The 12,004-nt window shown below is 42.1% G+C and overlaps 1 protein-coding gene across 2 annotated transcripts in view; it reads right to left on the reverse strand.

Annotated features, from left to right (window-relative positions):
* ITPK1 (inositol-tetrakisphosphate 1-kinase) overlaps positions 1–12,004 on the reverse strand; it is a 170,604-nt gene that overhangs the window by 19,216 nt on the left and 139,384 nt on the right. For both annotated transcript variants that reach the window (XM_088462990.1, XM_088462989.1), the window contains exon 6: positions 1,825–1,923. In XM_088462990.1, the coding sequence (XP_088319116.1) occupies positions 1,825–1,923 (99 nt within the window). The remainder of the gene's footprint in view (positions 1–1,824; positions 1,924–12,004) is intronic.

Genomic DNA, 12,004 nt, shown 5'->3' on the forward strand with positions numbered 1-12,004 from the left:
ATCCTTTCCCCCCTGTTCCCGGTCATCTTCTCCAGGTGGTCTGTCCCGTAGCTGTTGTTTGGGGAGTCTGTGGCACACGGCCCTGTTCAAGCTTAGAGTGCTAAATGCGTTAGGTTTGGCGGGCACATCGCAGCTACGATTACGGAATTTCTGTCGGCTTTCTTACTTACATAGATATTAAGAAAATAGTGTAAAATAATATTAAAATAGGACTAATAAGCTTTGCTTGGCTTTTTAAATGATGAAAAGAAACAAAACAAAGGCCAATTTATGAAATTTGTGCACATTTGTCTGCTAAGATAATTATCTTATTGCACGCCCTTGACCCTTTTATTATAATATATATATATATACCTGTCAAACAAATAAAAATCTTGTTTATCTATGTCCAAAGCAAAGAACGCCATCAATCCGCCAAGAGGCAATACTTCCCATCAGCACACATGTGGCTGCCATTGTCCGCTAACTCGTGGGTTTATTCCTGATAGCTGGCACATTAGTGAGTAGGGCACGCAACATTAGAAAACAGCATGAGCACATTTCAAAGGGCTCCAAAATCATTGACCACAAGCTGATCCAATATTATAGCACATCTTATAATGCTCACAGATATATACGTCAAAGTCCCCTTACTTGATAGAAATTATAATGTTTGATATGATATTTTCATTTGCTGTGCAGCTAATGTTCAGATACGCTTCCCAGAGCATCTTTCAATAGGACAGATGACAGGCAGGAAGTCTGCAGTGCACAGGGGGGAAACAATCTTCAAATCACAAGTTTTATTTCAAATAACTTTGGGTGAGCAAGTAAGATGATAGATAGATATGAGATAGATAGATAAGATAGATAGATAGATAGATAGATAGATAGATAGATAGATAGATAGATAGATAGATAGAACACAGTGTAGTTTTATACATAAAATAGCACCACAAACGCCCAGAATGAGGTCATATTGACATAATTGCAGCAAAAAAGGGGGGGTTCATAGTAACCAACAAAAAATGAGTTACAATTTTACATAATAAAGTGAATGAACAAACCTGAGATTAGGCACAGAGAGATACTAACTGTTAGAAATTGCCTATTTTCCATGAGATTCTCAATAGTGCAGTTAAAATACAACTTCTAGACCATTTGCTAGAAAGCTCTGAGTAGCATCAGTTATTTTATGAACACCCTATATATATATAATAATAGATATGTGCATCATTCGTTTTAATAATGAATAATACTGTACCGCGCGACTGTAACCTAAGTGTGTGTTAAAGGCTGTGGGAGAAGCATGATACATAGGTTTCCTCTCTCGTCACGTCAGACAGCGCCATGTGGTGCGACTGGCCGCGTGAGCCTCTGCTAGTGCCGGGCATCTTATTTGCGTCATTTTGTGCCAAGAATGCGTATAAGTGGAAATGTGACGCGATCATGACGCACCAGGAGACTCTGCAGATTAATCTGATATGTGACACTTGTATATCTGTGTGTAACGGAGTCTCTCCATCAGCATAGGACGTGCTAGGATACAGCGGCCGCAGACGTTTTCCACGCCCAGTTCCGTCTATGGACAGGCACAAATTAATCAGCACAGTCTTCTTGTGCGTCCTAATCGCATCGCATTGCGACTTAAATGCATTTTTCGGTGCAGAAAGACGCCAGCAGAGCTGATTGGGACCTGACGGCACGCTCACACCAGGCATATCGCGCAGCATGGCGTATTGAGGCTAGATGTAAGAGAACAAAAATCTGTAGGTCTCCTTCTATCCAGAACCTCATTTGTGTTCATTGAAGGCTGGGTTATAGCTACATGTCAGCAATACTTACTGAATGGGAAGGCCAGGCCATTTTTCTCTATAAGCTTCAAGGTCTCCTCTCCGCATTCTTTTGACAGCTCCATGAACGGGGGCGAACACAACCTTTCATCTGGAATACACAAAGAGACATCATAAGCCAAGACATTCGCACCGATCTGTGCAGTATAGAGAGACAATGGGCCTGATTCAGTAAGGAACGCAATTCTGCGTATACGCACACACTGCAGTTACTATTTAAATGTTTGCATTCACATTGCGTAAGCAGCCTGACATAAGGACGCCCACTTCCCCTTACCCACATCCGTATTCTAAGGTAACATAGCAACAATCGGTAACATCGGACCCATGCGCACGGTTAAGGAAGCCCAGACCTCACTCAGGAATTGCTAACTTCTGCGCACACTATGAGTCCTCAGGCTGTGTCTGGTAGCGCAGTGGACAATAAATGCACGCCTCTGCAACGGCATTGAGATACATTGGCATGCCTGCGTTCGCCCGTTACCACCCACAAACGGCACTTCCTGTCAATCACTCTGTAAAGAGTCTGCGTACGCAATGCTGACCGCAGCGTCTGGCTCGCACATGTGCGCTGCGATGCATACGCGGTGCAAATTAATCGACAGATTGCGTGCGTATACTTTGCATGCGTATTCTGCGTTCCTTACTGAATCTGGCCCAATGTTCATATTTACCACCGAACGTCTAATACTACAAATAAAACTAAGATTTATGTATGAGCTTTAATATTCAGGTGTTTATAACACAATAATCCTCCTGCATCAGATGGAGTCACAGCCCTACTTTGTGATGCTGGGGGACCCTGCTCCTTCCAATATATAACTCTCAGTCTGTGGCTTCTTGCTGCCTCCATTCCCCACCTTACAGTGCATCATGTCACTGCACCTGTCCTCACGAACACATCACTCATCAATATTAGCCTGATGTTTGCAATAACTCCTTTTGTATGTATCATCAGATTCTATTTACAGTACAACCTGCCACACAGTGATTTCTGCTATAAACAAACATTTGTGGTTTATGGGATCGCAGCTGTAACTATTACCCTGAAGTTACAAACAAGGAAAGTGGTAAATACACAACTGCTTTGCATATAGCCTCCTACAGTGATTTCTGCTAAAAACCCACATTCTTGTCGTGGGATCACTGCCATCAGCAGGCTACATGCAAATCAAGGTTTCTTTAAAAAAGAAGAAAATTGCCCTCAACCACATTTTTGGTTCAGTCACCTCATGATACAATGTAAGCACACATGTAACAAATCGGAATGATTTATATTTATACTTAAAAAGTTACATTTGTGAACAGCTCAGTGTCCACACACTATGGGGCAGCCATATGATCATTACGCGGTAATCAGACATGACAAAGCTTCCATAGGATTGATGAACACATTCTGTTATCTATCAATTCTACCATCTACATTAAGAACCGTCATGCGGACACTTGTCGATTCATTACTGTGTTTGCAAGCTCACTGTGGAGGAGATGTACTAAGCCTTGGATAGTGATAAAGTGGAGTGAGATAAAGTACCAACCAATCAGCTCCTAACATTTTTCAAACACAGCCTGTAACATGACAGTTAGGAGCTGGTTGGTTGGTACTTTATCACTCTCCACAGCCACCTGTGTTTCTAAAATATCATCCATGACTTCCTTTAGGATATCTGTTGCTCCATTGTATCCAAGATGCACACAACACTACCCGTTAATATGGGGTCTATTTATGCAGCAGTGATAACCAGCTCCGCCAGTAACAAAAGCCAGAGAATGAGGTCATCACCGCTTCCATATATTTAGGAAACGGTACTACAGAGGCATCACAGATTTCTCGCCTTCCCTGTATTTTAGCAGATTACAACATCCCAACAGTCCGCTATGGGAACTGCGGTGTCTGCGTCTAGGGGACCTGCCGTAAAGGCGCTGCTTAGTCATCGACGGGTCAGAATAGTGCGCCAATGGCTGTACATGCACATTTTACAGTGACAGTTCGCCAGGAGCGCTAGGCGGGCAGTGAATTGGAAACAAACCATAAGGGGCCCTGGATTGGCGAATTGCGGTGCTACTAAAACCTGTATTGCGGCAAAAAGCAGCGACGCAGATCTTCAATTAGTGCAGGGTCTACATAAATAGACCTATTCACGATCTGGTCAATGAAAAGACACAGGCCCTAATTCAGAGGCGCTCGCAAAAAGCGAGTGCTGGCTCTGAATCAGGGCGGGCGCTGGTTTTTTTAGTTGTGGCTTCTTGGCCGCTCGCATAACTGTGGGTCACCACCCACAGCTTATGCGAGCGGCCAGGTGAAGACCATCGCGACCATCGGGCTTGCGACGAGACCCTTGTGGTAGGGTCCCGTGGCCGCAAGCCCCAGTGGACTAATAGAGCAGGAAGTCGACCTACCGACATCACGAGTGATGTCAGTAGTGCCACCCACAAACGGTAGGCGTTCCTGCAGGAACGCCTCAGTTTGCCCAGCCACCCCCCCGCACCGCCTTCCACACGGGGCGAGCTGTCGATCAACATCGACAGCCGCCCCATTTGGATGCGAGTGCCGGAGCGAGTGCTTTGTGCGCTCGCTCCGGGGCTCGCGCACGCCGCGCATGCGCACTGGGCCACTATCGACCCGCTTGCGAGCGGGTCTGAATCAGGCCCACAGACCACTGAGGCAAAAAATAGAAAAAAGTTATTTAAAATAATTAAAAAAAAAATTAATCTGTAGCTTCAACAACAAAATAGAATAAAAAAAAAAAAAAAAGTTGCATCGACCAACGAAAAATGTAAAAGGATTTTCTACGTTTTAGGACATACATTGGGCACAAGACATTATACAATAAGTCCTTTGCCTGAAACCTGATCGGTCCTGTTTTAAATATTTGAGGCCTTCCTTTGAGCCTGTACAAAGACTGTTTGCCGCTCATTCTAAATATTTGCACTACGCAGAAACAGCTTAATCCCGTCAGACTTTTACTACTGCTCTGTAGGACTCTGATGACGACTGGGAGTTAAAGAAGCTATGTAGCTGTTGGTGGCTTGGAGGCACGCTACACAGCAATGTACGGCAAAACCGCGAAACCCACAGCCATTTTCTGGTCATACCCAATTCCTACATCTAATGTTAGTCTCCTCATAAATAATAATATGGTTATACATTTAAAGCCCCTTCTCAAAAACTATTAAAAGCGATTCTGAGCAAATAATTCACAAAGTCATGTAAGAGAAGAGACCTGAGTGAGCATACTATTTTATCAAGCATTCACCTAATGTCAATTTCGACACAGTGCGCAGCATTCGGGGGCAATATAATGCAATGGAAACTCTTGCTTAGGCATACCATCCAACAGGGGCAGAGGGGCGTGGTTACACTCCGCAGGGGGCGTGGCCACATCACAACTGTATCAAGCAGTGAAAAGAGTGGACAAGTGTAGATGTTGCCCATAGCAACCAATCAACTTCTACCTATCATTTTATAGAATGTACTTAATAAATGCTACCACAAAACCAATTGGCTGCTATGGGCAATTTTTCCACTGGTTGACTTCTCTACTTTTATCACTGCTGGATACAGTAGCCCCTTACTTCAGGTAGGCAGACTTGGGGCCTTACTTAAGGTCGCCGAATCTATTTTACACCTGATTTGTACTGGATTTATTATAGTAATACAATTGTCCCCAGACAGTCTTCAATTTTCGGTTGCCCCTTCTGCAGGACCTCAGGATCCCTCGAGGAATCCACTGGAAAGAGGAAGAATATGGATCAACTCTCCTCTGAGACTAGGTGGCAAATTTACTAAGTGAGAGTTTTTAGAAGTGGAGATGTTGCCCATAGCAACCAATCAGACTGTAGCTATTATCTTCTAGAACGTGCAAGTTAAATGTTGAGGAGAATCTGATTGGTTGCTATGGGCAACATCTCCACTTCTAAAAAAAACCTCTCACTTTAGTAAATATACCCCTAAGACTTAAAATATAAGCAGGTGCAATAACATAAGTAGTAAACTGCTGCCTCGGTGGCAGAGGACATAGAGATGCAACACTGCTGTAAAAGACTGGTTAACGCATCAATGTCTACCCAACGCGTTTTACACCAAGCGAATCCGAGCTTTAATGTATATTACAACACACAGGAGTGGCAACTGCATGACTGCGGCACATTTGCATTACTAGTGTTAATACCGGTAACAAGGAAAAGTCTTGGTGTTTTGCACATTTGGGGCTGTTCATGGCAGTTCCAGAACCCTAGATTATTATTTCTACACCGTTTTCTACAGAACTTCCTGTCCTGTATCCTCTCCCAGTGGTGATTACATGGGCGTCAGGGCCTCCCTGCAGGAAAGTGAGCCCGTGGATCTAAGTAATCGCCACTACAGAGATAGAATAAATCACCAGTCGTGGATTCCACTGAAACAATGTTCATGTGCTATACAACTGTACATAAGTAATAACTTCTGTAAAAGTCTTGTAACTTGAGCTATATTTAATACAAAATAAGATTTCTTTAATATGCCAAATTATACTTCTGCAGAGCAGAAATAAAAAACAAATCTGGAACTTCATGGTTTGGATCAAATAACCAATAATCAGCAACACACTTATTATAACACTGCAGTAGGGCTGCATCTACAAATAATTCCTATTTCAGGGGTTAATACACAGCAGCAAGCTCTCAGATGATTTCAGAAGGGCAAAGCTTCCCATTGCGTCAGTGAATGTGCCCTGGTGTACTGTACAGTCCATAGTTTACTGTAAAAGGCTTGCTGGGGAACTCGGGGAAAGCCCAGATACTGGCTCGGCCTACCATGTAGAGATAAACAGTATTTAGAGACATATGCCAAATAGAGTAACATGGTTATAGGAGCCTACCCTCGCTCATCAAAGACAGATCAAGTGTACTTGTGCCACCCACCACGATACCAACCTACTGCAATTAAAAGGCACAAAATTCAATTTGTAGAGTTGTAGAGGCCATTATTCGGTTTTAATTTCTAGAGTGCTGCTGAAATCTGTCCCTGCCCTCTCATCTGCATACTGTAGGCAGTGGCACTAGGCAGGAAACCACATCACCCTGCTGGGAGGGCTCTAATATGTTACCCGGCTAATGAAATCTTAAAGATTTTTTATTTAGTGCACTTCTAAATACATTGGATAAACTTTAACATCGAAGGCAAAGCTGGTCTGACATAAAGCTTGGGTACGGCTTTCAATGCAACATTTTGGTCCAGTATAATATCAATAAAATAGTAACTGTGGTAACTGGGAAAAAAAAAACCCTGTAATGCTGGCGGTATAGAAGTAACTGATAATAGATAAATAATAAAGAAATGTACTGGGGGTTTTTTTCCCAGTCGGTCCAACAAGTCTCTGTAATGATGACAATTATTGAATACAAGCAAGTTGTGTGCTGTGCAATGCTTCCACCTAGTGGACGAGTCATCAATTACATCTTCAAAATAAAATGTTGGAAGTCGGTAACCCAATATTTTCATCCATAATTCCCTGTTTCAAAATGACTGTACATTTCACATCACAATATCACAAAGGATTAGCTAAAAGAAACCTCAGAAGATTTGATCACTACTGATGCACATGTTCGATATTGTTTACAATTAGGTAAGAGTTTCTGATATGGTTTCATGTACTTTTAAGCCACTTTGACTAATGCACTCTTTATTTTAACAGTCTGCTTTAACTGATCTCCACTGTGTATTAGATTGCAGGTTTCCAAAACAGGCCAGTATTCAATTAGTTTCGCGTATGCGATAAAGTTTCACCTGCCGACCTTTTTCGCCTACATCGCGTATTTTAGCAGCGGAAACTTATTGCGCGCCTGCCCGCGATTCACCTTATTCAATACCAAAAGAGGCGAAAATGCAACCCGGCGAATGCAAACCAGGCGAAAAGTGCCGACAGAATTGGGGAAATCAGCCTGACACCCCCTAAAAGATGCACTAACATTGGGGATCAATGTACATGCCCCCGAATAGCCCTAATACAGCTATTTGGGGTACTTAAGTTGTGTCAATTTCTTCTAATTAGCGTCTTTGCACAAGTAGTGAAGAATAGCATTAAGCAGTTTTTAATGGTGAAAATAAGTAGTCCGGTCAAATTTGGGGTACGTGAAAATGGGTGCCAGCATGGTTTAAAGTCGCTAATGTAAAGTTTAAAAAAACTTTCAAAAACACACCTTCAGTAAGCACCTGTAATCCAAAAAAACAACTCACCCCTACTTGCAGACCCCCCCAAAAGTCTATTTTTCTAGTTTAAGTTTGTACCCCCACTTTGCACTTTTTCGCCCCCATTTTCAAAGTGCTTTTTTGGGGTGTTCCTCACATTTTTTACGTTTTTTTCTTACGCAGTTATCCTTTCTTTGGGGGGCTGTCCCAAGGGTGCTGAGTGGCTTCCCCACCTTTGCACCCCAAAATAGCAATTTTGCACTTTTTTTCTCCACCTATTCAGAGGCGAATCTTTTTCGCTTATTACATTGCATTGCGTTTTCATGTATGCGAAAAGTGTTTGCAATTGAATACGGAGATAAGTTTCCGCCTGGCGAAAAGTCACAATCGGCGACACTTTTTTGCGGATTACAAATATTCGCGGCTAATTGAATATGGGCTACTGTATGTTTTGGGTGTTTTCTAAGGCGGGTGGGGGGGTTTGGTTGTTAAGGTTGTAGGATAATTGCCTAATATGAGGATACAACTATACAACAGTGAAGGTAATACAGGCACTGCTATATACATGACGCACTTTAAAGGTGTACATGAGTATTTTCTTTCCATTTTGGAGTAAAGATTTTTTCCTAGCACAATTAACTAAACAGCGCTGAGATGCTTTACAGTATTATATAAATAATTTCAAACATTACTGTACTTTTGTGAAATTCGGTAACAATTAATTTTAACATGTACTGCACCTTATTTCTGCCTAGCTGGCACCATAATCGGCCATAAATCATAAGTATTTAAATTGTCTTTTCAGTTTTCTCACATGCAATTTTTTATATTTGTATGTAATGAAGGAGACAGTGAGGCTGAGTGGGTGTGGCCAGAGGTCACATGCCTCTGGCCACAGCCCCTCCCCTTCTCGGTATAGGCCTTTGATTTGCGTTTGAATTTCCTTTGAATCTTTAACACTGAAACCGTGGACCGCAGCCGTCCTAATCAGTGGTGATCACGGCTGTAACACGGAGACCGTGCCGCGTTCGTGCAGTGTGGTAGCCCTCGTTTATTTGTTACTTCCACTAAAGTTAAACAACGATAAAAAAAAAAAAAATAAGGTCCAATTATTTTTGCCAGATTTGCTTCCAGCTGGCATACCAGGTATTCTAGCACTAGACTAGACCATATATAATCAGTTAAAAATTAACAAGATAATAGTCTACAAAGACAAATCCCCCCCAGGTGCTATAGGACAATTATACCTGCACTCCCCTTCCTGGCTCATAGTTTACATTATGTGATGTGACCTCTAATCCCCAACAGGAAAAGAAGAAAATTAAAAATGCTGCTGTAACCCGGCAAACAAACAGCAAGGTAACCGGCAGGTGTCAGACATACCTGAGAACAGGAAAAGCTATAAGAAGAATGTAAATGTGATCATACAAGGAATGTGCGGCTTTTTTTGTCGGTGGTATTTGTGGAATGAATACGCCTACCAAAAAGAACAAGTTTACGGTGTGATAATAATATTACGTTCCTGCTAGAGATGTGCGCGGACCCCCGTGTTTTGTTTTTGGATCTGGATTAATCTTCGAGTTTTGGTAAACCACCCTCACGTGTTTCGGTTATAAATCGATTTCAAAAAATAAATAATTAAAAAGTCAACTAAAAATTGATAAAAAAAAAAATTAAAATGTCAAAATCCAAAACCTGAGTTCAGTTTTTAAAACAGAGTTCCGGACTGGCAACAGATCTGAGCCGAGAGCAGGGTTGCATAAAATTGGATTAGATTAGAAAAAAAAAATTAAAAAATAAAACACGGATTTATTTGATTTAAATAGGATTTTTTATTTAAAAAAATATGAAGTAAACGATTAGCACTTTTAAACTTTTATTTAAAAAAAATTGTAATAATAAAAATCATATTTAAATCAAATACATCCGTTTTGATTATTTAATTCCAATTATATGCAACCCTGGCCGAGAGAGTTCAAACCGGGTCACAAAAGTGAATCCAAACCTTGACCCGGTTTACACGGAACCCCTAAATTCGGGTGTGTTCGGATTTCAGAAATCCGGACCTGCACAACTCTAGTTCCTGCCATCCAGTGTCTTATCCCCCCTTCATATAACCTGGGCTGAATTACCCGATCGTTTCATTCGATAAGTGCAAGCGTAGGACCGTGAGGTACAACAAGAGCAGAACATGATTTCACCAGAGAAACTGGTTATGGTGGCTGGTACAGGTTATTGTAGTTTCGGGGAATGCAGTGGCACATAGTATAAAAAGGTAACCTAACCACTTGCACGTCTAGCAACGCTGGAGGATTAGTCCCCAGGCTGCAGAACTCTCACAAGTCAAAGCCAATCATCGTACATGGTGTCACAGACAAATCTAGAAAGATGACAGTCCCCCCCCCATACACTACACATCACTTTAGGAAGCAGGTTGTGAATTAACAGATGTCATCTGCCTGCCCCCTTTTACAATGCAGAACTGGGTGAGCAGATGCAGCGGCAGTGAGGGGGTTGAGACCTCTCCAGGCACAGCCAGCAGAACAGGGAGACTTACATAAGAACAGTGGGTGCGATGCGCAGAGTCTGCCGATGTCCAATTAACTCAACTGGCTTTGTACAGCACAAAGCACGGAAGAGCAAGCCGACAGGAATTAAGGCACTGCAAGGCGGCAGCTGCCTAATGATGGGGTTACCCGGGTGCATTTTGCGCCGTTAAGCAGTCTGTACATGTTTCCTACGGTGAGAAGAGAAGGAGTTTGGCTTGGGGGAAAGGGGTAGGCGCTAGGTGTTTTTTTTTTTTTTTTAGGCAAGAACGGGCACAATTCAAAAACAAGGCAGGTTGGTGTCATGCTATGCCCAAAACCTTCATATATACGTATCTACGTGGGAAGTAATCTTTGCAAATATATTGCAGAGAAATCAGCGACATTTATTTCATGACAAACTGGATCTGTTCTGAACAAATTTTGTTTTCTGGTATAATAACATAGTTAAAGGACAACTAAATCCAAAATTGTAAAAGGGCATATTTCTCAAACTTTAACTCTGGCGAATAATTCAGAGAGTTATTTAAGAACAGGGATATTTAAATAATAGATTACACCGACATTGTTAACGGCGAGTATCACAATCCCCATAATGTCGATGGGAATGATGATATTACCCAATTTCTCAAGCACCAAAAAGGTTATCTGCTCCAAGCTTGCCTTCAGTAGCAAACGCCATTCAGATCGCAGTAGCTACCAATTCCCATTTTCGGAAAAACTGGTCACGCGCAGCAGTGTCCATTAGGAAGCGAAGTCGGTCACCGCTGCATTCAGCAAGTGCCAAAATAATTTCCAAAAGGAAAAGCGCTTTGCCGAAACAGCCTGGTTTTGGAATTGCTTTCCCGGCAAGGTAAGCGCGGTTACATGGCTGCTATAGATCAAAGCTAAACAATGCTAAATTATTTATTTATGTGGATAAATCCAAAAAATAACAAATAGGTCCCTAAATCTTCACACAGATAATAATAAGGCGTCTAGTTACTAAGCAGAGTTAGGAGACGGAGTGAAAAGTGATAAGGTACCAGCCAATCAGCTCCCAACTGTCATTTTTCAAACACAGCCTGTGAGATGACAGTTGGGAGTCGATTGGCTGGCACCTGATCACTTTCTTATCACTTTTCACTCTGTCTCCTAACACTGCTTAGTAAATAGACCCCTGAGTCACAATACGCTCTGTAGTGGTCATACACTGTCAGATAAAAGTTACCATCAAACAAAGCAACGACCTGACATGCTGTAAACATACCATACCTATGTCATACGTGGTCAGATAATTTTGTTTTGTCTGCCTGATGGCGAGTTATCCGAGCATAAATTATAGCTCCTGCCGGCCATGCTGGAAGTCTTTTCACGCACGACATACTGATAATAGGTGCTCGGATGCGGACGAACACTGCGCAATTATTGGCCCAATCAGCCACTAAGATCAATAGATGAAATGCCTGCAGTCATTA

This window comes from Taudactylus pleione, unplaced genomic scaffold (assembly GCF_031769625.1).
Source record: "Taudactylus pleione unplaced genomic scaffold, aTauple2 ptg001303l, whole genome shotgun sequence".
NCBI classification, from domain to species: domain Eukaryota; kingdom Metazoa; phylum Chordata; class Amphibia; order Anura; family Myobatrachidae; genus Taudactylus; species Taudactylus pleione.